At 42.9% G+C, this 27869-nt stretch overlaps 2 protein-coding genes across 2 annotated transcripts in view; both read right to left on the bottom strand.

Annotated features, from left to right (window-relative positions):
• Positions 1-2176: 2176 nt before the first annotated feature.
• On the bottom strand, positions 2177-10007 carry LOC123930601 (zinc finger protein 2 homolog). Its single transcript, XM_045986806.1, has 3 exons — positions 9926-10007; positions 2976-4476; positions 2177-2807 (listed from the first exon to the last, which is right to left on the bottom strand). The coding sequence occupies exons 1-3, from the start codon at positions 10005-10007 to the stop codon at positions 2177-2179; spliced, it is 2214 nt and encodes a 737-aa protein (XP_045842762.1).
• Positions 10008-15891: 5884 nt separating this feature from the next.
• Positions 15892-27869, bottom strand: part of LOC123931367 (putative protein ZNF720) — an 867309-nt gene continuing 855331 nt past the window's right edge. The window contains exons 2-4 of the mRNA XM_045988377.1: positions 19626-19684; positions 16500-16626; positions 15892-16001 (exon numbers count right to left, since the gene is read on the bottom strand). Of these exons, the coding sequence (XP_045844333.1) occupies positions 15892-16001; positions 16500-16626; positions 19626-19640 (252 nt within the window). The 5' untranslated portion in view covers positions 19641-19684. The remainder of the gene's footprint in view (positions 16002-16499; positions 16627-19625; positions 19685-27869) is intronic.

Genomic DNA, 27869 nt, shown 5'->3' with positions numbered 1-27869 from the left:
TTAATGGATCAGGACATCTAGTATCTTTGATGTAGCAACAGTCAGCCCCGTGTTCTTACACACCCACGAGGAACAGAGGAATTTTCTGCAGTGGTTTCAGAAGAAATACTTTAATATTGTTAGTCACAAATCTCATATAGGGTTAATGTAAAAATTAAAAAATACTGAAATCCATATATATATATATATATATATATATATATACATATATATATATGAAAAAGTCCATGCACTAAAATATGTTCAACAGACTACCATATACATTTTCCAGGTGTTCAGGTCTGATTTCTCCTTATAATCACTATTTTCATGCAGAGTAATGTCTGAGTAGGGTGATTAATATATTCCATTGGCTTGATTTCTGTAACATTCATTGGCATCTGATGTTCAATTAAATGGTTTTCTAAACATTGCTAACTTTCAATTGACTTGCCTTAATGCACTCTCTGGTGTGTGCGCCAATGTATACTAAAATGAAGGCCTCTCCACATTCACGATATTCCAAGGGCTTGAATCTAGTATGCATTTTTTTTAAAGATCTTATTTATTTATTTGACAGAGAGAGATCACAAGTAGACAGAGAGGCAGGCAGAGAGAGAGAGAGGGAAGCAGGCTCACTGCTGAGCAGAGATCCCGATGCAGGACTCGATCCCAGGACCCTGAGATCATGACCTGAGCCGAAGGCAGTGGCTTAACACACTGAGCCACCCAGGCGCCCCTCTAGTATGCATTTTGATATATTTAGTCAGCACTGAATTCCAGTTGGCCACATTCTTTATATTTCACACTTTCACTCCTATATGAAAACAACGATGTGAAGAAAGTTGGGAGTCCCAGAGAGGTCAGACACCTTTTTAGTATTTGTACAGTTATTCTATTTAAAATCCCTCATATGGAGTGTGGAGGAAGCAGTCCTTAGGCACTCTCTCACATTCATTACATCCATAATTTTCTCTGCAGGGTGAATTCTGTGATGTGCAGTAAGGGTTGTGTGCCTGCCAGAGGTTTGGCCACATTATTCATCCAGTGTCTTTCCAGTATGAATTCTCTGTTTAGAAGGTGTGCATGCTGGACAAATGCCTTGCCACACTGGTTATATTTATGAGGTTATTGTCTAATATGAATTCTCTTGTAGGCATGAATCAGTGAGCACTCTTTAACCAATTCTGCTCAGATTCCTTTTTTCTTTCTTCAAGATTTTATTTATTTATTTGACATCGAGATGGAAAGAGAGCACAAGTAGAGAGGAGGGACAGGCAGGGGGAGAGGGAGAAGCACGCTGAGCAGGGAGCCCAATGCAGAGCTCAATCCCAGGAGCCTGGGATCATGACTTGATTCTTAGGGAGCCGCATAACCCCCTGAGCCACCCAGATGCCCCTGTTCTTACATTCTATACACTGGTAAGCCTTCTATCTAGTATGAATATTATTTTTAGTGAGGACTCAGTACCTGTAAAGGCCTAACATTCATTTTTTTTAAGGATTTTATTTATTTGACAGACAGAGATCACAAGTAGGCAGAGAGGCAGGCAGAGAGAGAGGGGGAAGCAGACTCCCTGCTGAGCAGAGAACCCGATGCGGGGGCTGGATTATCAGGACCCTGAGATCATGACCTGAGCCAAAGGCAGAGGCTTAATCCACTGAGCAACCCAGGCGCCCGGCCTAACAACATTCTTGATGTTGTAAGGTTTCTCTCCAGGATGAACTCTCTGATGCTCAGTAAACCTTGACCTCTGGTTAAAGGCCTTGCCACATTCATGACAGTCGCCAGGTTTCTCTCCAGTATGAATTCTGTACTTTTGAGTAAGGTTGAGCTGTGGTTAGTCTTGCCACAGTCTTGATATTGGTAAGATGTCTTTCCATTACGAATTCTCTGATGCTGACTAAGCCTTGAGCACCAGTTAGAGGCCTTGCCACATTTTTGGAATTTATAGAGTTATGCTCTAGTATGTGTTCTGCTATGTTGACTGAGGTGTGAGTTCACCTTAAAGGCCTTGCCACATTCCTGATATTGGTAAGGTTTCTCTCCACTATGAAATCTATGACGTCAAGAAAAGTTTAAAGGCCTTGCCACATATTTGACATTGGTAAATTTCCTCTCCAGTATGAGTTCTGTAATGTTCAATAACAACTGAGCTCTCCCTAAAGGGCTTGCCACATTCTTCACATTGGTAAGTTTATTCTCCACAATGAATTCTGTAATGCTGAGTAAGACCTGACCTCCAGGTAAAGGCCTTGCCACATTCCTGACATTGGTAAGGTTTCTCTCCAGTATGAGTTCTGTGATGTTGAATAAGGTATGAACTCCGTTTAAAGCTCTTGCCACATTCATGACATTGGTAAGGTTTCTCTCCACTATGGATTATGTGATGTCGTGTAAGGGCTGAGCTGTGGATAAAGGCCATGCCACATTCTTGACATTGGTAAGGTTTCTCTACACTATGAATTCTGTGATGTTTAGTAAGTTGTGAAGGGATGGCATAGGCCTTACTACATTCTTGACACTGGTAAGGTTTCTCTCCAGTATGAGTTCTATGATGTTGAGTAAGGGATGACCTGTAACAAAAGGCCTTGCCACATTTTTGACATTGGTAAGGTTTCTCTCCAGTATGAATCCTGTGATGTTTAATAAGGGATGACCTCCGGCTAAAGCTCCTGCCACATTTTTGACATTGGTAAGGTTTTTCTCCAGTATGAGATCTGTAATGCTGAATAAGGGATGACTTCCAAATAAAGCTTTTGCCACATTTTTGACATCGGTAAGTTTTCTCTCCAGTATGAGTTCTGTGATGTTCAATAAGAGTTGTACTATCCTTAAAGGGTTTGCCACATTCTTCACATTGGTAAAACTTTTCTCCACAATGAATTCTGTTATGCTCAGCAAGACCTGACCTCCAGTTAAAGGCCTTGCCACATTTTTGGCATTGGTAAGGTTTCTCTGCATTATGAATATTGTGATGTTGATAAAGATGTGACCTCCACTTAAAGGCCTTGCCACATTCTTGACATTGGTAAGTTTTCTCTGCAGTATGAATTTTGTGATGCCGAGAAAGATTTGACCTCCACGTAAAGGCCTTGCCACATTCCTGACATTGGTAAGGTTTCTTTCCAGTATGAATTCTATGATGTTGAGAAAGGTGTGAAAGGCGTTTAAAGCTCTTGCCACATTTTTGACATTGGTAAGGTTTCTCTCCAGAATGAATTCTGTGATGTGTAAGAAGGGATGACCTCTGGTTAAAGCTCTTGCCACATTTTTGACATTGGTAAGGTTTATCTCCACTATGAATTCTCTGATGTTGAATAAGTTTTGAGCATGATGTAAAGGCTTTGGCACATTCATTACAGTTGTACTTTTTCCCTGCAATATGAATTTGGTGATGTCTATTAAGACTTGAGTGAAGGCTAAAAGCTTTACCACATTCTTGGCATTTGCAGGGTTTCTCTCCAGAACAGATCTGCGAAAGTCCATTTATTGATGAACAGTCCTTAAACCTTTGACCACCTTCTTCACATTTGTATACTTTTTCTCCAGTATGCATTTGCTGATGTTGAGATAGTGTTGAGTGGCAGTCAAAGGATTTACCACATTCCTTAAAAGTGTAACTTTCCTTTCCCCAAGGGATTATCTCATTGATGTTTAGGCTTGATGACTGACTAAACATCGTCCCTGGTTTATTACATCTGAATGGGCTTTTTCCCTCATGAATTCTCTGATGATCACCAACACTGGAGGACTGGTTACGAGCTTTCCCACATTCATTATATTTATGAGGACTGCCTCCCAAATGGTGACCATTATGTATACTGAGGCTAGAACATGGATGAAAGCCTTCCCCACATTTATCACATTCATAATGGTTCTCTGCAAACCTAGCCCTGACACATCTGTGAACACTGGAGCCCTGGTTCAATGTTTTCTCAGATTTAGTGCATTGAGCAATTCTGTCTCCAATGAAAAGCCTCTCATCATACTGTAGGGTCAACTCTTCAGTGAAGTCCCTCTCAAATGGATCCCACTGAGCACTTTGTTCATTTCTAAATCTCTGATTTAAGGTCAGGCCAATCCTATCTTCCAAATGGCTCAAATCATTATTTTCAGCATGGACTAAGTTACTTTCCAGATGTTCCAAATGGTCTGTCCAGAAATCGCTAAGGTTGAATATATGATTGGAGCCTGTGCTGACAGAGACCCACTGCTCTGCAGAAACAGTTGACTTAAAAAGGGAGGTCTTCCACAGCGGTTTATATCCTTCACCATCTGGGGCAGTGAGATTCTCATTAAGGGCAATTGCCTTTGTTTGCGTGTATCGTCCAGGATTTCTTTGATGCCCTTTGCTGTCTCCATCACTGTCCCAGTCTGTACATAAGTGTAAAATCTCAAAAGCACTATCTTTGTATCTGTGCGTTGACCCATTCTGGAAAGAACCTTCTATGCTCTGCTGTAGCAGGAAACTCGGGGTGTCATGTGAAGAGAGAGCTGAAAGATACGAAATAAAAGTTAAACCATTGCACTCACTACATTCAGAAGACTATACTGATGACTTCTAATGCAGAAGCATCAAGTCAGTCAGACAATGTTGGAACAATGGCTGACAAGGAGTCATCAGGACCTCATTTCCCCATGGATATGTAACATGGTACACAACATATTGACCATATATCCTAATAGATAATTCTGTGATATGGTCACAGTGTAGCAGAAATCACTTTCCTGTATCTCTAACAATCACAAAAAGGATCATATGAGCTCAAACTTAGCAGAAGAACGGAGGATATGGAAACAGAAAACTGAATTAAACAGAGTAGAGTAAAAGTATAACTGACTATAGGAAGAAAATTATAAGAGGCAACAATATTTGAGGGGAATCACAAGATTTCAGGTGGGAGCCACAGAGGGAGGGAATCACATGCAAGCATCACACTGAATACACAGTTTGACTTGAGCCTGCATCCCAGCAACCTGTGATCAAGATCTAAGCAGAAATCAAGAGGCGGTACTTACCCAAGTGAGCCACCAAGCACCCAATTATTTAACTCTTATCTCTGTGGTAAAGTTCTCACTATTGTTTTCTCACTCCTTGAGTATTCTTATGATTGCAATCTTAAATTCTCCATCAAGCTCCTTACTACTGTTTTCCATTGTATGTCTGCCCTTCGTCTTACCTGCTGGTTTTCTTTGGGATAAATTCTTTCATCTTGGCATTTGTCTAACTCTTTACTTTCCTCTGTCCATTACAAAAGTCAGTAATATGTCCTGTTGTATCCTTCAGACCAGTGGTCTGCAGGGGCTCTCCTTGCCTGCTACGGGCAGTGTTTGGTCCCTGGCCGGAATGTGGCCAGTTTGAATTACATGAGCTCTGCTGTGCTTATGAAAGGAGACCTCACATCGACTCCACCAGGACTGCGTCCCTGCAGAACTCTCTGATCAGGAGACATGATGTGGGCAGGGGCTGACCTTGCTGAGCCTGAGTCAAGGCTCATTGAGAAGGGAAGTCCCCTCAGATCACAGGGGGTGAGGTCTGGTGCAAGCAAGGCAGAAAGCCAGTGTCTTCACTGAGTGGGGCTCAGTCTTTATGCTACAGGACAGGAGAGGGCTCCCATGTTTTGGAAGCCACATGTCACTGAATGTTTCCTCTCAGGAATGTGCTCCTAGACTACAAATACTCTTCCCACTGTGCACCCCAGGTGTTCTTCAGATGTCTTTCCACACTCAGTGCCCCCAGGTTGTTTGCCAGCCTTCTCTCCAGGAGCACCTGAGTGCCCTCCTGGTTTGATCCCATCCAAACCTGCTGACCATTAAACTCCAGGCTTTAAGATGTGCTGGTTCCAAGAACTCATGAAATTCAGCCCTTCTCCCTCTCCAAGCCAATGGCTTTGGGAAACCTCCTGAGGCATCCCCCTGAGTGCTCCTCTGTCATGACACCTACTGCACAACCCGGGGCTCCCTGCCTTCCACAATGCTATACTCCTCTCTCCTCCCTAAACCATGTCTCCACACTATCTGCCATCTTCCATGTGGCCTCTTCTCTCATCTTACTTGGGGATTTTTTCCTGTCACTCTTCAGCCCAATGTCTGGGGCATTTAGGATGACCTGAAATTTACCTAGTGGTGTTCATGACAGGACTCATGAGTCTAGGACCCTCCTACACCACTGCCATTTCTTCTCTTGGGAATCCTTATTGTTTTAATCATGTTAAAACTCATGGATTTTGTAAAGCTGGTACACAAACCAGCACAGAAAAATTAGTTTTGTTTCTACACAACAAAGAACTATTCTGAAAACAGAGACATCATACATTGCTGGCAAACCCCTGCCCCCCTCAAAAAATGCTTCCAGTTTAACATAATGGTAGAGGTCAAACCAGAAACGATGATAGTGCAATGTACTATGCAGGAATTAAAGAATCAATAAGTAGGAAACCTAACTATATTCTTTCACTGGAGTAATTGAAACACAATAAATCTTGAAGGGATCTATAGAAAATGCAATCTCTACCAAAACTCCAATGCCATTTTTGCACAAAAATCAAAATCCATCCTTTTCTTATGTGGACGTCAAGGGATAACCCATACCCAAATAATCTGGGAAATAAAGAGCATATATCCTGATTTAAGGCATACAAAAAGGCACAGTTATCAAACTAATGTCCTACAGACATGACATCAGGAGTAGAATAATGGAAGACTCTGGCTGAGCCAGATGGGCACGTCTCCAATGTTAATGTGTATGATGATGAACTGAAGATCCTGTTAAAGTTCATACTCTGATTTAGATATTTGGGTGACGTCTGAGTTTCTACTTTTGACAATTGTGCCACCTGATTGACAATGCATGCTCCACTCAAAATTCCAGGACTGAATCACGATAGTTTGAAAGGTTCCTAAAAAGGGGGCAGAGCATACAGGTGAGTATGGAGTCCTTTGCTTCCCTTCACTCTTCATTCAAGCCAATCCTACCCCTACAAATGACTGGTCACTGTTCTCTGGACCTCTTCTTATTTTTCCTTCTTCAATTCACCACACCATCGTATTCATGGAAATAGCTCCCTCCTTCATAAGAAATGCAGGTGCAAACTGCTTCTGGCTGCAACACTGGATTTTGTAACTTGGACCCCACTGAATCCGTGGCCTTTATCAATTTCAAGTTTCCCCTGCATTTTTGCTACTACCCATGGCTTCAGGCTACAGGATCACTTCTTCCTACCTAGGCTTCCTCTTGAAAACTGACTTTGGTGGGGCGCCTGAGTGGCTCAGTGGGTTAAGCCTCTGCCTTTGGCTCAGGTCATGATCTCAGGGTCCTGCAACTGAGTCCCGCATCCGGCTCTCTGCTCGGTGGGGGGCCTGCCTCCTCCTGTCTGTCTTCTTGTGATCTCTCTCTCTCTGTGTCTAATAAGTAAATAAAATCTTTTTTAAGAAAACTGACTTTGGTGAAAATGAGCACAGTTATAAAAGTTGGTTACACTTTCTGGTCTTCTCCAAAGGATCCACTTACACAGAAAAGCCATCCTGAAACCTGTGGCCATTACTACACACTCTTAAATGGTGAGAGAAGAGAGAGACCACACTCAAGGAAATGGACTTAAGAAGCTCTCACAGAAGTACTGTGAAGTATGTAAGCCAGATGACTCACAGACCTGTACCCTTGGGGCTAATAACACATTATATGTTAATTTTTTTAAAAAGATGATATGGTCCATATATACAATGGAATATTATGCCTCCATCAGAACGAATGAAAACCCAACTTTTATCAACATGGACAGGACTGGAGGAGATTATGCTGAGTGAAGTAAGTCAAGCAGAGAGAGTCAAGTATCATATGGTTTCACTTACTTGTGGGGCATAAGGAATAACACAGAGGACATTGGCAGATGGAGAGAAGTGAGTTGGGGGGAATTGGAGTGGGAGCTGAGCCATGAGAGCTGGCAGACTCTGAGAAACAAGCTGAGGGTTTTGGAGGGTATTGAGGTGGGGGTTTGGGGGAGCCTGGTGGTGGGTATTAAGGAGGACACATGTTTCATGGAGCACTGGGTGTGGTGCATAAACAATGAATCTTGGAACACTGAAAAAAACAAAACCAAGTTAAAAAAAAAAAACTCTCACAGAAATGACTGTTCTTTCAGGTACCCCCGTGGCTGCTCAGCCTATGAGGACCACAGGCTCTTCTTGGTCTTCCAGTTTACTTCTTCACACTGCTGGGCACATGGCTCTTGTTCCCTGTCCCCTCCCTTCTATATTAAGGAAACTTTATCTCTACTGTGATACAGATCAATTTGCTATCCTAGGACTTTATCCTAATATGAATACTTTGGAGTAGCTTCTTTGGAAGAGTAGGGTTAGTTTTCTTAACCTGCAAATCTTTTTGAATTTTTTTAATGATTTTTAAATTGATTTATTTGACAGAAAGAGAGATCACAAGTAGGCAGAGAGGCAGACAGAGAGGGAGGGGGAAGCAGGCTCCCCACTGATCAGAGACCCCAATGTGGGGCTCAATCCCAGGACCCTGAGATCATGACATGAGTTGAAGGCAGAGGCATAACCCAGTCAGCCACCAGGCACACTACCTGCAACTTCTTAAGACACTAGTTTAATCTACATAGGTATATGCTTCTCAGTATCTATCTTGATTTCTTTTCTATTAATGTATAATGGACAATGTTCCATTAGTTCAGGTGTAGAACATGGGGATTTGACAACTCTGTAGGTTCTACTGTGCTCACCACAAGTAACTACCATCTGGCACCATAATATGCTATGAAAATACCATTGGAGGAGTTCCCTGTATTCTTTTAACCCCATGGAAGCCTCTACTTCCCATTCCCACTTCCTCATGATGCCCATCATCCTTCTCCATTCCACACTGGTAATGATCAGGCTATTCAATGTATTGTGTGTCTCGTTATGCTTTTTTCATTATGTCTTGCATTTGATATAATGAGGTTTGACCCAGAAGTAATTATGCGATGTGAACTAAGTCAGAGATTCAAAGATAAATACCATTCATATTCACTTATGTGTATAATCAAAATAACAATGGAAATGAACAAACAAGAAACAGACCTATGAATATCTTGCTTCGAATAAAGTCCACGGATAATCTCAATAAATATAAAACTTCCAAGATGACACACATTCTATACTGTACCCCGTTGGTCTGTAACAATTTTCCAATACTGGCAGAAGACAGGAGGTTCCTAGGTCAAAGTCCAAGTGTCTTATGGCTCATGACACAGCAAACATCATAAAACATCTTCATCACATTGGCGCCTGGGTGGCTCAGTGGGTTAAAGCCTCTGTCTTCAGCTCGGGTCATGATCCCAGGGTCCTCATCAGATCCCACATCGGGCTCTCTGCTCAGCAGGAAGAGCGGCTTCCTCCTCTCTCTCTGCCTGCCTCTCTGCCTACTTGTGATCTCTCTCTTCAAATAAATAAATAAAATCTTAAAAAAAGAAAAAAAAAAACCTCTTCATCACAGTAACTGCACTGGCCAGCTGCCCACCCCCAACTGGTATTGGGAGATGCTGCACATGCGATGGGTTTGTGTTGGAGGATCTGAGCATAGGAAACCCCAGTATCTTCAAGGAACATCTAGCGTATATGCCCGATCTTCGGCCATGAAAAGAGACATCTGTTTTCCAATACAATAAACTCATCTGTCCGCTACCCACGATCAAGATGCTGTCACTATACTATCAAATATGAGTGGAATGACAATTATAACTAAAACATCAATCAAGGAAACACCTGTGCAGATCATGAGGTCACCACATGACTTCAAGGAATAGTGATAATCTATATAAGGCACATGTGGGATTCGGTGCAGATATCCACAACAGTAACCAGTACATTTTCCTTCATGATCTTTTGCTGCTCATCTGGGAGTGATATACAGTTACACACAGGGTAGATCACAAAGTCAATGTACCTGGATGGTTTGACTTTAAGATTTTCCAACCATCGGCCATAGGGCCAATGGCAAAGCTCTGGAAGATACCCAAGATGCACATGGTACCACCAAAGACACATTCCTGGCCACTCTGCAAAGCTAAAAATGAAGTGTGCATCCAACATCATGGCAGAAATCTTTCATCCAAAAGCTGTCAGTGTGGGTCAGACTCCATTACAGAAAATGGCCAATGAGTCGCCTATGCTCCCCTGTTTGGCAATAAAAGCTGTAGAACTTATCGTACCTGCAGTGAAGTAAAGAGAGACAATGGTACATCTATCAGGTTGCCACGATTGCAACACAATCTTGCCTGCAAGATAAAGATTATGGCATTTGCCCAGCTCCTAGAGGCATGTCTGCTGTGGGAATAGAGGAATAATCATTCATCTGAGCACAGAGGCCCATGGAAGATCTATGACACCACAACTGACATTGGGTGTGTGGTCCTGGGAGACTGCTAACCACCACTAGAGGAGGAAGACAGAGAGATAAATTAACGGAGAATTCAGCATCTAAGATCTTGGCCCTGTAAATCCACATCAAGACATGATTTGTGTAGGGAAGCCTGGGTGGCTCAGTCAGTTAAGCTTCTGCCTAAAAACTGGATCCTGATTCAGGGTCCTGGGATAGAGCCCTGCCTGGGACTCCCTGCTCAGTGGGGAGTCTACTTGTTACTCTGCCTCTGGCCCTCCCCCAACCTTGTGTTCATTCTCTCTCTCTCACTAATAAATAAATAAAGTCTGTAGAAAAACTGATCTATGTAAGGAAATGAAAAGAAAACATAGTTCAGATACACCTGGGTGGCTCAGTGGGTTAAAGCCTCTGTCTTCAGCTCAGCTCATGATCTCAGGGTCCTGGGATCAAGCCCTGCATTGGGCTCTCTGCTCACTGGGGAGCCTGCTTCCCCTTCTCTCTCTGCCTGCCTCTCTGCCTATATGTGATCTCTGTCAAATAAATAAATAAAATCTTAAAAAAAAAAGAAAACATGATTCACCTTTTTCAGAGGACATTTCAATTTGTTAGCATGTAGGAGAAAAAAAAATAGGAAACCTCAGACACTAAGGAAACCACAGAGCACATTAGTTTATAATACATTTCTGACCGATAAACATAAGGATTCGATCTCTGGGGTACGATATAAGAAAAAATTGCTAAAAGAAAGAAAAAAACAACATTTGGCTACATTCAGATGACTGAGAATAAAACCACAATTCCACAGGATTCCAATGAAAATTGGCATCAGACAGATACTTCCAAGTTTCAAATGCACACAGGCTATTTCTTTTTACAAGGTTCAATATTCACATTCAGAGAGGGCTCAGTATGAAACATGACTTGTGGGCTACATTTTATCATTAAAAAGAAAATCCAAATATTCCCTAGCATCTGACATGATCCTCTGCGTACTGCATACACTGTATGTCCCACAGTTACTGAATCTGCTCTTTATGTATTCAATGCTCTGGATTCTATGGGTTAGGGCTAATACTATTCTCCTTGTACTGAAAGAAATAATTTATTTTTTCACTTACTGATTTTGAAAGAAATGATGTAGATAAAGGAAGGTATAGTGAGCCTCTCACTATTGGTAGAGTCAGGGTTTGAATCTGGCTGCCTGACATAGGAACATGAGGCACACGGGACAAAGGAGAAAGAGGCCCTTCTAGAAGGTGACCCAGGTTTGGATTCTCTTTCCTCCTTGACACTCAATGGTTCTTGCAGCCATCCTCATACAGAACAGCTTCCACAAAGGGACACTTCAAAGTCAACATTCCAGCTGACAGCACACATATATAGCCTTAGTGGTTTCCTGGTTGACTACTCAAAATAGACATAAAGATCAGGCATCCAAGGAACAATACAGGAAAGGCCTAACACAAAGGAGTCAACATTCACACCTGGAGACCCAAGACTACACACCTGAGTATCTCATTACATTACCCACAGGCTACTACCTTCCCTGAAGAACCTAACTATGAATGTGTCCCCAGATACAGGTTCTAAAGGTCTAGTCCCTAGACAGTCACCTGAGACTAGGTAAGAAAGGAAAGGAAAAAGAGGAAAGCACCACAGAGCTACTGACATGGTAGCGCAAGGTTAGCCATAGGGATCCAAGACTTATAAGTGCTCCCAGTTATTCCAACCCAGGCCACTCTGCACAACCTCTGCAGGAACTAAGTCAAAGGTCAATCTGAGTTATCCCCACAGAAGTCCCTCTCAGGGGTGGCTGAGGGGCTCAGTGGGTTAAGCCTCTCCCTTCGATTCAGGTCATGATCTCAGGGTCCTGGGATCTGGCCCCACATGAGTCTCTCTGCTCAGCGGGGTGCCTGCTTCCTCCTCCCTCTCTCTCTCTCTGCCTGCCTCTCTGCCTACTTGTGATCTCTGTCTGTCAAATAAATAAGTAAATAAAATCTTAAAAAAAAAATGTCCCTCTCAGAAACCCTCTGTGATTGTGGTCATTTTAGTGTTGGGACACACACACAGACACACACACACACACAAGATTCCTTTTCCTTCTTAAGCTATAGGTACACACACATATGTATGTACACATGCTTCTTCCTAGTTACTTCTCTGGCTCCAAAATCTGTCTTTAGCTTAATATGACACATTGCATTCTGTGCAGATCAAAACCCTAAAACTCTGCTTGTGTTCTCTATGCTCACAGAACAACTGGAGAAACATATAAGGTAAAATTTTACCAAGAGTTCCTGAGAATTCTCTGACTAGGCCATATCGTTATATTTGTAGTGACTTTGTTCAATTAGCACTTGTTAGGTAGAAACCCTGGGCATTAGATGGTGAGTCATGGTTCAGTACAACAAAAAGAAACTAACATTTACAAAAACCATTCATGACAATCCTTACCAAAATCTTAGCAATAAAAAAGAAATTTATACATACTGAAATAGAGAAATACACTCAAAACCATTCTGTGAGGTCAGCAGTACCCTGATACCAAAGTAGTATAAACAAAAGACAAAAGGCTGGTTTATCTGATGAAACTTCTGCTACTCTGCCTTTCTTTGGACACCCATCTACATGTACAAAAGAGTCAAAAGAAAAAATGAATTACACTGAAAATAATTGTCCCTCTCTAGAGATCCATCTGCCCCTGAATCCTTTCAGGTCTACTAACAAATACAGTTAACCACTGAATAACGTGCTGTTCATCAGTAATGGTCCACTTACACAGACAAGTTTATCTTGTAAATCCAGTGCACCACAGTAAATGTCTGTGCACTATGATGGCCTTAATATTTTATTTCCTCAAATTACTTCCTTATAAAACTATGGTATATACAGCAGACTACATACAAAGAATGGGATGACTGATGACATGATGTAATTAAACCATCACACACCACAGATGAAAAGAGACTTCTGAAACAGCATGGCAAATACACTTCACCTTGTGCAAGAGCTCCTAGAAGAGTAGTAGTGGGATTCCCAGCAGTCCCAACAAGAATGGGGCTGGCATAATGCACTCAGCTACTGAAAGATCAAAAAAAAAAAAAAAAAAAAAACCCCAAGAATACTTTACTGAGCAAAATTCTTTTTCACAGATGTAGAAATGAAGACATTCCCAAGTAAAGACTCCTCTACGTTTACCAGTAGATCTGTCCAGAAGAACCATTAAACGAGTGTTCTCTACATGAAATAAAAGGATTCTACTCAGAACCTGCAACCACACGAGAACACAAAGCTCTCTGCTGAGCATAAATATGCAGACAATTACACAAACCTGCAATGTTGTAATGAGATACCAGTCACGTTTATTTCTGCTATAGAGCTTTGTCCTTTTAAAAAAAAGTGTTAAAATCACAAACGTAGGTCATAAAGTACACAACATAAAAGAATTTGTAGTATCAAAGTGGGGGGCAGGCGCAGGGGTAGAGACAGGAAGAAAAATTCACTATGTAATTGACACTGAGTTTTAAACTGTTTTACAACAATGTTGCTTTAAGGAATCTCTAAGGTAACCACAAGGAACATACTCCCAGAAGATACAAAAGTCAACGAGAAAGGTACCAACGCATATCAATCATATTAATCTTACAATGACAGATAAAATATATCTTTCATATTTCATACCAAAACATGATACAGAAGTGTCAAAAGTTTGAAAATTACTTTGAATTCAAGAAAGTCTTTCTCTCATGCAGAGAGAATAAAAATTCACCCACAAATACATGGTGAAATGAATTCTATGTGGATGACAACTCAACCTAGACATGGTACAACATTCACTGACCACTCACCAAGGAGACAAAAAGTAGGGTTCACATAGTAGGTATGTGTGACGTACAAACACAAGACAAAGACACACAAAATTTACCAGCAAAAAGCATAAAACTCACTCTTTTTTGAGTTATACTCACATGGTCTTGAAATATACTGAGCTGAAAATTCCCTTCCTATAACAACACACACAGATAACACCGAATCCACACCTAACTAATGTGGTGGAATGATCCAGACAGAAGAAACACATTATTAGGAAATTACCAAATCCGAGTAAGACAAAACTCAACCCAAGAAATTCTAAATAAAACACTGATGTATGACAGAAAAGGAAAACTTCCATATAACCATAATTTAAAACTGTGTCCACGTACCCATGAAAAACAAGCGTTTGATTGGCATGTCTTCATGGACTCTAACATCGTAAAGAATTCTCATTAAAATCAATCATAAAAAGGTGTAAGTGAAAATTTTATGAACACTTAAAAAGCTTGAAAGAAATGTACTATGTCATTAATATATTCCCCCTCCTGCACAGAATGTAACGCTATAATCCATTCTGTAAGACAGAGGAAACAAACAGCATATTCATTTCACAGTATATAAACACCATGAAGTTGAAAAATATGCTGAGAGACACTGTATATGAAATTAATATTTGGGGTTAAATTCTGATACATTCTGAGGAAAGTAGAAAAAAAGCTCATGATTAATTTCCCAGAAATAATATCTCATTACTGAAAAAAAGAATTTTCCAAACATGGGGATTCAATGTAACTGTGGGGCTCAATTAGTTAAGCAGCTTCCTTCAGTTCAGGTCATGAGCTCAGGGTCCTGGATCCAGGGCTCCCTGCTCAGCAGGGTGTTTGCTTCTCCCTCTCCTTTTGCCCTTTCCCTACTCATTTTTTTTCTCTCTCTCTGTCTCTCAAACAAATAAAATTTTTAAATAAAATATATGGGAATCTTACTAATTGTCTAACTCACTACATAAAAAGCACATGTGCCTGTTATATCACGACATTTGATGTGCAAAATATAGAGCTGAATCACATACAGAACTAATCAGGAAGTGAAAACACACATGACAAAATCACAAGAAGTTCACAGGCGACAGAATCATGATGCAATTATTAAAAAATGAGATAATGAATGAAACTTTATTAAAGGCTACAAGTCCAAGTTCTAAATGTGCTAGTTCACCAATAGGATTTTTTATGTAGGCATTCTAGGAAACAAAGAGAGACATTGAGAATAGAACTCAAAGAGTGGAAATTTCTACATGTGAAACAGAAAAAAAGAAAAAAGAACACTTGAAGGGAAATAAAGCGGTATATTTTCTCATTTTTAGAGCAGTGCTTTGTTATCTGATGAAGTTAGTAAATCTCAGTTTTAAGACTAGTAATAAAGCCTCCATAACCTTAGAAAGCCAAGGCAGAGAACATTAGAAATCTGTCTCCAGTGTTCTGGAAATTTCTGCACCAAACCCCACTGTGCATACATCTACCCTGACCTACTTGTCTCATGATGAAATCCAGAATTTACAAAGACTTTAGCCTAGTTGGAGAGCAGATGTCCCTCTGGGAGAGAGAGAGGCATAAAACTGGGCATGTGTCCAACTGACATTCCTTCAAGGAGAGCTACTTGAACCATAGCTTAAGGTCAACCTTAAGACTTGGACGTCCCCTCTGTCACTGCCTCACTCATTCCCACCTACCTGGATGGAAGCCTTTGGTCTCCTTTCTCTTCACATGCCAGAGCTGCTTCTCTTGCTCCAAAAACATGATCAGGTCTGGCTTTGACACAGTGAGACCTGTTTATGAGGAAAAAGAAAAAGGACTACTGCTGCCAATTCGAACTTTCCATGAGTCTTTTGTTCAGTAGAGAAGAGATGATTTTGGACAATTCCAGAAAATGGTTTCCTAAAAACTGTTGCCTAACAGTCCATTTAGAACACACAGGAGGCATTTCCAATGTTCCCATCCTAACCTCCACTTCCAAGTAGCAGACATGATAATAAGAAGGGGAAATTTCAGTCTCAGATGTGAGCAGCACCTTTCTATGCCAATAAAGGTTGAGAACTGCCACACATTTACACAAGCCACCATGTTACCTTGAGGAAGGAGAAGGTGAGGCTGAAAAGGAAACATCATGAACATTTTTCTCTCAATCTACAAACATCTACGTTTTTCCCTTTCTGCCTGGATCTGAATTCCACTCATTCAAAGATAAATCTCCCAAGAGGCAGTCTTCACAGGAAGGAACAAAACCCTGCGTGGGGTTTTAGAAATCTGGAAGGAGTCTTCCTCACCCAAGAAGAGCAGGTGTCCATAGTTCTCTAACATCACATCCCTGTACAGTTGCCGCTGAGTGTGGGTCAGGCGTCCCCACTCCTCCTCAGAGAATTCAATGGCCACATCCCTAAAGGTCAGCTGTCCCTGCAACAAATACCACAGTCACCAAGTGGCCACTGAAACAGTTCACGATGTTTCCTAAGATGAAAGTGGGAGTTAATGTCACCAGTTAGAACCAGATCTGACCTTTCCTTCTCCCTGACATGGGTGTGGAGTTAAAGAAAAACCTATGGGGAAGAAGGCTGCCTGGTTGAGAATTGTCACTCCTTTCACTCCCAGAAGTCAACTCTATCCACGACAAAGAGGTGACAGCCCTCCTTGTCCAGTGCAAAGTGTTGGGATGCGGGAGAGGAGCCAATGGTCAAGGAATTCTAGACATGTTTCTGATGTGAAATATTGGGGTCCTGAAGTGAATGATGAAGGAATGGTTGAGATACCCGTGATACAAACACTCTGGTCCTAATGAAAGGGGAAAGGAAAGATGTGAGCAGTGAACTGGTCCTATGCTTTCAGGCGGGGAGGGGGTGAGGGATAGCAGGAGGTGCTAAGGAATTTGGAAACAATTTCCAGGACCCACAGGGCCTCCCAGCTGGTGTTCTGATGAGGCCACTCACTCTTTAGTAACACTTTAGTCAGGAGACCCTCCAGGTATCTATCAGTGGGCCACAAGCTTGAAGGATGGTGGCCAAGCTACATTTGGGGAATAGAGTTCAAGAAGTTTCCAAAGCAATTTTCATCTGTTAAAGAGGAATTACAGGATCCTGGAGGACTATTGTTAGGCTAAGGCTGCTTTTTGCATCCAACAAAACATTAACCTTGAGGCAGTTGTGAGTTCCCTGAGGAATGTCCTATTCTGCCTTTCTCAGGTATTTGTCAACAGACTGGAAGTTGAAGGACATTTAATTTTATCCACACCTCTTTGGCTTTGTTCTCCTCCACAGAAACACAGAAAGGGGCACCCAGATAGTTCAGTGGGTTAAGGGTCTGCCTTGAGCTCAGGTCATGATCCCAGACTCCTGATATGGAGCCCTGAGTTGAGCTGCCCACCCGGTGCGGAATCTGCTTCTCCTTCTTTCCCTTTCCTCACTCTCAAGCACTCTCTCAGCTGAGAAAATGTTTAAAAGAAGGAAAGAAGGAAGGAAGGAAGCAAAGAGAAAGAACGAGCCTACAAACAAGAGAAACACAGAAGAAAGACGTTTACACCTGAAATGCGACAGTTCCTGCATATTCCTCAGTATCCCATGCTCCTTACAAATGACAGGAGGGAAAATAGGAACATTACAGGGGAGGATTTGGCTAACAGCACCAAGCCAATAAAAGTTCCCAACAGCTGAATGGAAACAAATTGCTTTCAGCGCCTAATGCACATCAAAGGACACATCATCACTGCTGTTTTCCTAAGGACTGAAAGCAGGAATTCAGAATGTAAATCTAATTATGCAAATACAGTGGATATACCTACACCAATCAAACACTTTCCTTCTGTAGGGATGGCTTTTATGCAAGAAGGCTTGAGGAAAGGAGTGCAGGAAGGTCCCCAGTGTCCCCTTGGCTGAGTCCAGACAGGGCCATCAGAGGACGCACCTCAAAATTACCAAGACCCTAAGGAACCAAGAGTCTTCTGACAACCAGGCACAGTGAGCAGAAAGGAGCAAGTTCCTGGTTCCCCAAATTCCTCACCTTCCTTCCCCCTTTAGACCCCCCCACCCCCTTGCAGACAAGCTCTCTTTTGCCCTCCTGCCTGCTGATCTCTTAGGTCTTCAGTAAACTTCCACTGCCTTTGTCCTGCCTCAGGGGAATTCTGGCAGCACTGCTGGATGGGCTGCAGCCAATCATGGACCCCCATCTGGGGCCCCAAGCCAGTGACAGAGACATTACTACACTGAGACAGCACAGTGTCCCTGTGCTAGTAACACCTAGTTTATGACTTTCTTTTCTTTTAATTTTTAAGATTTATTTTTATTTTCATCTTCTTTAAAGATTCTAATTATAGGGGCAACTGGGTGGCTCAGTCAGTGGACCTCAGCCTGCTGCTCAGGCCAAGACACAAGGTCCTGGGAACACCTCCTACATTGCTGGGGGTGGGAGGGTATCCTTGCTCAGTGGGCAGCCTTCTCCCTCTGCCCATAGCATACCCTACTTGTGCTCTCACTGTTTTTCTTACAAATAAATAAAATTTTTTTACAAAGACTGGATTTGTTTCAAAGGGAGCAAGTGAGAGAGCACAAGCAGGCAGAACAGGAGAGGAAGAGGGAGAAGTGGGATCGCTGCCCACCTGGGAGCCCGATGTGGGGCTGGACCTCAGGTCCCCGGGATCAAGAACTGAGCTGGAGGCAGAAAGCAGACACTTAACCAACTGAACCACCCTCGGTCCCCAAGATTGATTTATACTTTAGAGGAGATGGAGGGAAAACGAGAATGGCAAGCGGACTCCCCTCTGGGCACAGAGCCAGAAGCGGGGATGTCAGTCCAGGATCCTGAGATCCTGAGCTGAGCTCAACCAACAGTCCAAGCTTAGTCAACGAAGACCTCCAGGTGCCCTCCTCTAGTGGACTTTAAGTAGAATATCTCTTTCACGTGCTAAAGATGAAGACACACACACCCCCTTTCTTAGAATGAGAAGTTTCCAAGTTTTTCTGGACTCATACCCACCGAGCTTCTGTCCGCATTTACCTCCCGGCTGCACGAAGCTGATCGAGAATCCAGAAAGCCCGCATGAGAAATGATTTCCCTCCCTGATATCCCAGGACCAGACCTCATCAGCCACAGGAATCTCGGGACTCGAAACCTTCCCCTTCGTATCTGCCACCAACGGAATATTGTCACTCCTCGCGGGACTTTAATTCAAAGTGACAATGGCTGATGCCCTATCGAAGCCAGATGGGGGACACAGGACAGAAAGCTCTGAGATGGAGAAGCATTCTAAAGACCTAACCATGAGTATCCCTTCTGACCAGATCTGAAAAACAGGTGAACGCAGACACGAGAAGCACCGGAACTCGAGTCATCCCTGTCTGCAGCTTCTAAACTCTAGGGTCTGCGGAGACACAGAGGACACGGCTCCGCGGGGACACCAGGCTCACCTGAGAACCGGCCATTTCTGCCTTCGCCTCCACCTCTAGATTTCGTCCTCACGAGGGATCTGGGGGGAAATCACAGCTGCATCAGGAGAAAATGCCCTTAAATCCAGCAACAGAGCTCCTTCTCCCCACACCGCTCACCCGCAGGCAGGACTCGGAGATGCAGCAAAGGCCCAACTTCTGAGTCCTTTGTGTCCGGAGAAGCTCAGAAACTTTGAGCTCCCATGAGGACACCAATCCCTGCACTTTTCTTACCTGCTTTGTGGGGAGGGAGGGAGGGGTCGCCTGCCACCGCCACTCACAACTTCAGCGTAGGCATCGGAACCGGGGGGTGCAGGGACCTGACCCTCCAGACTCATGGAGCAGAGACCCTGTCACGTCTCCAGGACCAAAGCTGCAAATCCACTCTCAGAAAACCACTGAAAGCCCTCAGGCTCCCCACTGGCCTCGCTGAGATTCTCCTGGAGCCCTTAATTACCACAACAGTGTTGTTTTCGCCCAAACCAACTATCAGAATCTGAGGGGGAGGCCCGCAGAGAAGATCCTCTCTGAAACTCCACAGGTGACCCTGCTGGGAAGGAACTGGGGAGGGGACCAGGTCAAGAAGGGGAACCAAGGCTGGGGCTGGGAGCAGAGTTCGAGCCCTGCCTTCTCCACCATCAGAATTTCCGGAGACTGGTTCCTTCTCTCTCTTTCTGCTACACAGAGGGAGACCCCTGAGAGACTGAACTTTCCCATATGAATGCAAATGTCTCTTTCAAAGTAAACACAGGATTTCAGAGTTCTTTCTTTATCTGCCTTTGATTAAAAATAACCAGCCAAAAATAATGCTCAGGCCAAGAGACATATTTTCGGGTGACAAAATACTCCCCTTCCGTTGGTAGGTGTTTCTGTTTGTAAGGACCTGCTACACAGTCTTCCACACTGCATGTTCTTTTTGCCCTCCCATCAGTGATACGAGAAATCTAACCCTCAGCATTCCCAGGAAAATTGGGTGTTGTCCTTTTACTTTATTTTAGCCATTCCAGAAAACACTGAGTGGTTTCTCACTGTGAAGTATGCAGTGTTCTTACAACAGCTGTCTTGGTGACTGAAATGAAAACCACTTGCAAGGCATCAGGTTGAACAAAGATAAAAGCAATTAATGCTTCAGTGAGACTCCTTTTCCAAATAATTAACCTTTCTCTTCTGCACAGACCTCTTCTCCTCACTTCTCATTCCTTTCTTTCAGGAACCTGGTTCTTAGAATATAAGTGAGGTTCGGTGGGGTGAGGTTGGGAGGCGATGTCCAAGAAAGAATTCCTCAGACATTTTTGCTGCAAAATGGTGGTTTATTGAGGCACAGAGACTGGACCTCGGGCAGAAAGAGCTGCTGCCCAAGGGCTGTGAGGAGTGATTCATTATATACTTGCCAGTTGGGAGGGAGTCAGGGATGGTGTAAGTCTCTAAGGAGTTTTGGATGCAACGTTTCCAGGACCTTGAGGAGCTAGGTATTATTGGGGAAAAGGTTATCCATTACTGGTAATGAAACGTTTGTCGTGAGACCCTTTAGATGTATGTCAGTGGGCTGTATGCTAGGGAATGATTGTCAACACGTATCTTGGAGCATTTAGAGATAAATTTTACAAGGAATAGTTACAGTAGACTTCCAGGATCTTGGTTGGGGGTAGGGGTCTGTCAGCCTAGGATCGCCCTTTGCCCTTAGCAAAGCCTGAGGGGGAGGTTGTTGAGTCCCTAGAGGAGAGTCACTCTGCCTGTATCAAGGGCTTGTCGGTGGGTAAGGAAATTCAGTAATTATTCTTCTCCCTCTGCTTCCCACATCAGTGAGACTCCATTTCCAAATAAGTAACCTTTCTCTTCTCCACAAACCTCTTTGCCTCACTTCTCAGCCCTTTGATTCAGAAACTTGGTTCCACCCCAACAAGATGATGAACAGGGCTGGCAGCACAGACACAATTCCTCTGGAAATCGGACATAATCCCATATTTCCCTACAAACCCCCAGCCCTTTCTCCAGGTGGGCTGCAGGTTTGAAGGCCCGACCTGCTGAGGCCTCCTTGGCTGGCAAAGCAATTGAAGCTCCGGCTGCCCTTGATCCCCAGCTCTGTCTGTAGGTTATGTTCTGGGTGTGAAGCGTGGAGGTCAGTTCAAACAACACAATGAATGTGAGGAGATGAAAATTTGTTTTTCCTGTATTGTTCTCAATTCTTTGGCTGGTCTAAGACTTAAAATGATGTAAGACACTTTCAGTAGAGAAAACAATGAAGTTCTTATTATGTGAACAAGAAACACATGAGACTCAAAGACAGGTGATTGAAGCTTCTGTGTCAGGGTGACTTAAGAAGGAGGAGGTAGGATTTCAAAATTCCAAAGAGGGGATTATATTCAGAGGGGACAGGAAAGATGAAATATTTATCAAAGAATGGTTTGTCCCTCAGGTAAGCAACTCTTCTTCTTCTTCTTTTTTTTTTTTTTTTTTTTTTGCAATTTTACTTTTTTCTCAATGTTCCAACATTGTTTATGCACCACACCCAGTGCTCCATGCAATACATCCCCTCCTTAATACCCACCACCAGGCTCACCCAACCCCGCACCCCAACCCCCTCCATAACCCTCAGTTTCTTTCTCAAAGTCAACAGTCTCTCATGCTTCATCTCCCCCTCTGATTTCCCCCAACTCACTTCTCTCCTTCTCCTAATGTCCTCCGTGTTATACCTTATGCTCCACAAGTAAGTGAAACCATATGATAATTGACTTTCTCTGCTTGACTTATTTCACTCAGCATAATCTCCTCTAGTCCCATCCATGTTGGTACAAAAGTTGGGTATTCATCCTTCCTGATGAAGACATAATATTCCATTATATATATGGGCCAGAGCTTCTTTATCCATTCAGGTGTTGAAGGGCATCTTGGCTCTTTGCACATTTGGTGACTGTGGCCATGGCTGCTATGAACATTGGGGTACAGATGGCCCTTCTTTTCACTACATCTGTATCTTTGGGATAAATACCCAGGAATGCAGTTGCAGGGTCATAGGGTAGCTCTATTTTTATTTTCGAAAGAAATCTCCACACTGTTTTTCACAGTGGTTGCACCAACATGCATTCCCACCAACAGTGTAAGAGGATCCCCCTTTCTCCACATCCTCTCCAACACTTCTTTCCTGTCTTGTAAATTTTGACCATTCTAACAGGTATAAGGTGGTATCTCAATGTGGTTTTGATTTGAATCTCCCTGGTGGCTAATGATGTTGAACATTTTTTCATGTGTCTCTTATAGGTAGGCAACTGTTTGTGATATAAACTGTTAATCTCTGGTATCCATGTAGGAAAGAACGTTATGGTTTGATACCCACAGCAAGGAAAGAATTCTTGAGATATCTAGGGTGCAAAAGGTGATTTTGTGAAAGCATGGGGACAGGACCCAGGGGAAGAAAAACCGCACTCTGTCATGAGGCGTGGCCCATTATATATTTTCAAGTTGGAGGGGGTTTGGGATAGCACAAGTATCTAAGGAATTTTGGAAGCAAGGTATCCCAGACCTTGAGGGGGCTATTGGTTCTTGGGAAAAGGTCATTTATTACCAACCAAAAATCCTTAGTCTAGGGCCCTTCTGATGTTTATCCATGGACCATCTGCTTGGAGGATGTTTACCAATAGGTAGCTAGGGGGTTTGAGAGAAAAGGGAAGTTTCCAAAGGAAATGTTTTATGTTAAAGTAGACTTACAGGATGCTGCTGGGAGTTGAGGAGTTCAGGTCAGGATTGTCTTTTCCCCTTAGCAACCTATTAACATCATGGCATTTGAGTCCTTGGAGGAATGTCACTCTACCTGTTTCCAAAGTATGTCAATGACCTGTAAGTATAAGGATATTAGTATTTTTTCTTCTGCCTTTGTTTCCCACATCATGATAATCTCTCTTCCTAATAACAGTCCTCCATTTAATTGATTCTTGAATACACACACACACACACACACACACACACACACACACAACTCAGCATCATAGCAGAAGGCAATAATGCCATTTGTATCACAGGACAAACCTTGAAGACAGGTTTCTAACTTTTTAAAAGATTTTACTTATTTATTTATTTGACAGACAGAGATCAGAAATCAGCAGAGAGGCAGGCAGGGAGAGGAAAGGAAGCAGGCTCCCCACTGGGCAGAGAGCCTGATGCAGAGCTGTATCCCAGGTCCATGGGATCATGACCTGAGCCAAAGGCAGAGGCTTAACCCCCTGAGCCACCCAGGAGCCCCTCAATATAACAGATTTAAACAAAACATATTTGAGTATGGTTGATCCATCAGTAAGGTATTTGGTAGTAAAATCATGCCAAATACAACATTTGAAATTCTATCTCAGCAAGAAGGTTTCAGCAAACACTATGATCAGCAGTCAACACTGAGAGCCTTTTCATGAAAGTGAGGCTGGGACTAGGGGCCCAGTCCGGGCTCTTCCTGTTCACCACACACAGGATGCCTGAGCAGGGACCCAGAGAAACAGGTAAAGACGGAAAGAAGACAAGGTTAGTAGGAGGCTAGAACTGTTATTATTCATGGAGGACATGATTCCATACCTGAAACAGCAGAGATTGTATTTTGAGGTCAGACTAACAGGAGAATTGAAAATGTCGGGGAGGGAGAACTTCCCCTGCCCTGTGGTCCATCTCACTGGCCTCAGAATCAAATTGACATGAGACAGGCGTACGTCCGTGGGACCCACACAGATATGCAAGTCCAAAGACAACAAGGCACCACGAAGCTTACTTGAGCTAAGGAGAGGGCCCGGAAGAAGACTCCTTGGCTAGGTGAAAAGAGAAGCTTGGAAAAACAAGATTGTTCCATCAGGTAGACGAGGGGCCTCGGTTAATACTTGTCTTCCTGCTGCAGGCTCACCTTTCCGATGTGTATTAGGCAGTTACGTGGGAAGCAGAGGGCCTTTCCTGCATCTGCTGGGTTTTTATTGCTTTTAGCTCAAAACAACGTTTATGTGCCACTTTTTGGAGCAGCCTGCCTTGTGTCCCTACAAGAATGCAGAGCAAACCCTTAACACAGTGACATCAGTCTTTCTGCTTTACTAGCAGTAATTAAAAAATAATGCAAACAAAAATTGAATGGGTTGCATTTCCCATCAGCAAATACACTGTGACTCTTTCTTATGAGGTATTTCTAGATTTGCGCAAAGGAGAACACAACATTAAACATATCTGGTGGCAAATCAAAACCACAATGAGATATCACCTCACACCAGTCAGAATGGCTAAAATTAACAAGTCAGGAAATGACAGATGCTGGCGAGGATGTGGAGAAAGGGGAACCCTCCTCCACTGTTGGTGGGAATGCAAGCTGGTGCAACCACTCTGGAAAACAGCAGGGAGGTTCCTCAAAATGTTGAAAATAGAACTACCCTATGACCCAGCAATTGCACTACTGGGTATTTACCCTAAAGATACAAACATAGTGATCCGAAGGGGCACGTGTACCCGAATGTTTATAGCAGCAATGTCTACAATAGCCAAACTATGGAAAGAACCTAGATGTCCATCAACAGATGAATGGATAAAGAAGATGTGGTATATATACACAATGGAATACTATGCAGCCATCAAAAGAAATGAAATCATGCCATTTGCAACGATGTGGATGGAACTAGAGTGCATTATGCTTAGTGAAATAAGTCAATCGGAGAAAGACAACTATCATATGATCTCCCTGATATGAGGACATGGAGAAGCAACATGGGGGGGTAGGGGGATAGGAGAAGAATAAATGAAACAAGATGGGATTGGGAGGGAGACAAACCATAAATGACTCTTAATCTCACAAAACAAACTGGGGGTTGCTGGGGGGAGGTGGGATTGGGAGAGGGGGAGGGGGCTATGGACATTGGGGAGGGTAAGTGCTATCGTGAGTGCTGTGAAGTGTGTAAACCTGGCGATTCACAGACCTGTATCCCTGGGGATAAAAATACATTATATGTTTATTAAAAAAAAAAAATTTGGAAGGGGAGGCGAACCATAAGAGACTATGGACTCTGAAAAACAACCTGAGGGTTTTGAAGGGTCAGGGGTGGGAGGTTGGGGGAACAGGTGGTGGGTAATGGGGAGGGCACGTTTTGCATGGAGCACTTGGTGTTGTGCAAAAAGAATGAATACTGTTACGCTGAAAAAATAAATAAAATGGGAAAAAAAAACATATCTGGTGGTCTGGTTAAATTAGTTTTTGACTTAATATAAGAGATCATCATCAATATCCTTACTAGTATGTGTTGAAATGTGCTTTTTCTCAGAGAAGATATTGTTAAGTCCTAACCCACCGCCCTCAGCTCCCCGCTTGCTCAGTGTGATCTTACTGGAAGTGGGGTCATCACTGATATGATGAGTTAAGATGAGGTTATCCCGGGGTAGAGCAGGCCTTTCATTCAGTATGACAGGTGTCCCTATAGAAAGACATGCATCTTGTGAAGATGAAGGATTGGAGTGATGCACCACAAGCCAGGGAAAGTCAAACACTGCTCACCAAGACCAGAGGCCAGAAGAGCAAGCAAAGATTTTCTCCAACAGGCTTCAGAGGGAACATGGCCCTGCAGATGCCTTCTACACTCAGGACTAGGAATCAATACATTTCTTTTTCTTTTTTCTTTTTTTTTTTTGCCTTTTTGTTTTTTTTAACATTTCTGTTTTAGGCCACCCTTTTTGTGGTATTTTTTTTTTCCTTAAGATTTTATTTATTTGAGAGAGAAAGAAATGCACACAGGCAGGCTCCCTACTGAGCAGGAGCCTCTTGCAGGACTCAATCCCAGGACCCTGAAATCACGACCTGAGCTGAAGGCAGATGCTTATCAACTAGCCACCCAGGAATCCCTATTTGTGGTACTTTGTTAAAGCAGCTCTAGGACTCCCATATGTTTAGCAAATGCACAATGAAATAGTGTAAAATTATGTACCAGACACTAGAGTCTTTTCAATATATAATTATTATAAAACCCTTGAGCCCTCATCTGTGATACAATTTAAAGGAAAAACACTGGAAATTTAACAAAAATAATAAATTTGGAATCGAATTTAAATGAAACTTGAATATACAGGGATAGGAAAAACAAAACAAAATAAAGCAAATCCAAAACAAACAAACAAAAAAACAAAGAAAACAAAAAAACTCCAAACAAAACAAAAAACAAAACCCCAAAACACTTGTATGGTGAATACTCTTTCCAGTGGGGCACTTGGGGCTGTACACACGTCACTAAAAGAGGACTTTGGGTGCCTCCATTTTGACCTCAAACTTTCTGGTTGGGTTCTTCTTCCCAGCTTGAGTCTCAGCTCACATGGAAGATCCTGAGAGCAAATAACTCTGAGGGAAACTGAAACCATCCCCTTAAGCAGTTAAGGATGGCCCTGAGCCAGCCTGTCCCCACAAATGATTGATTCACAGATGCCATCGCTTTGAATTCCACTGCCTACCTGCACTACGACTAATGTACCCACCTTTGCCCTACATTTTCCTTAGAAACCTGGGAGTATTTTCAGTACTTTGGAGAACAGTCTTTGAGAGGCTACTGTGCTGTCTTCCCACTGTCCACCTCCCTGAAGCAATTCCCTTTTTCCTTCCACCACCACTGGTGTCTCTGCCTTTCAGTTTTTGTCAGCAGGAATGGCAGAACCTGGTCTCTTTGGGACCCCAAAAGATGCGGATCCCAGCCCTTCGCTGTGATGTGGGAATCAGAGACAGAAGAGAAATTATTAAATGCCCTTACTGTCTACAGCCGAATGACAAGTCCTTCAAACAGGCAGAGTGACATTCCTCTAGGAACTCAGCTGCCTTGATGTTAACACTTCCCTAAGGGCAAAAGGCAATGCCAGCCCAACCCCTGGATCCTGCAAGTCTACTTTAACAAGTAAAAACTCCTTTAGAATTTTCCTGTAGCTCTAACCTAGCGCCCCCCACCCCACCTGGCAAAGATATGTGTTGGCAATCAGCCTCCAAGCATATGACCCACTGATATACACTGGAAGGGTCTCATGACCAAGGTTTTATTTGATGGTAATAAATGACCTCCCCCTAACAGTTAGCCCCCTCAAGATCCTGGAAACCTTATTTCCAAAATTCCTTAGAGACTTAAGCTGTCCCTAACCCCCTCCCAACTTGAAAGTATATAATGGGCCCCCCGCTCCTGACCCCAGTGCAGCTGTTTCTGCCCAATCTATTGAGTCTGTTTTGTTTAATGAATTTTCCTGCTTTTGAAA

This window comes from Meles meles, chromosome 19 (assembly GCF_922984935.1).
Source record: "Meles meles chromosome 19, mMelMel3.1 paternal haplotype, whole genome shotgun sequence".
In the NCBI taxonomy this organism is placed as follows: Eukaryota; Metazoa; Chordata; class Mammalia; order Carnivora; family Mustelidae; genus Meles; species Meles meles.
This window is presented reverse-complemented; position numbering and strand designations above follow the sequence as displayed.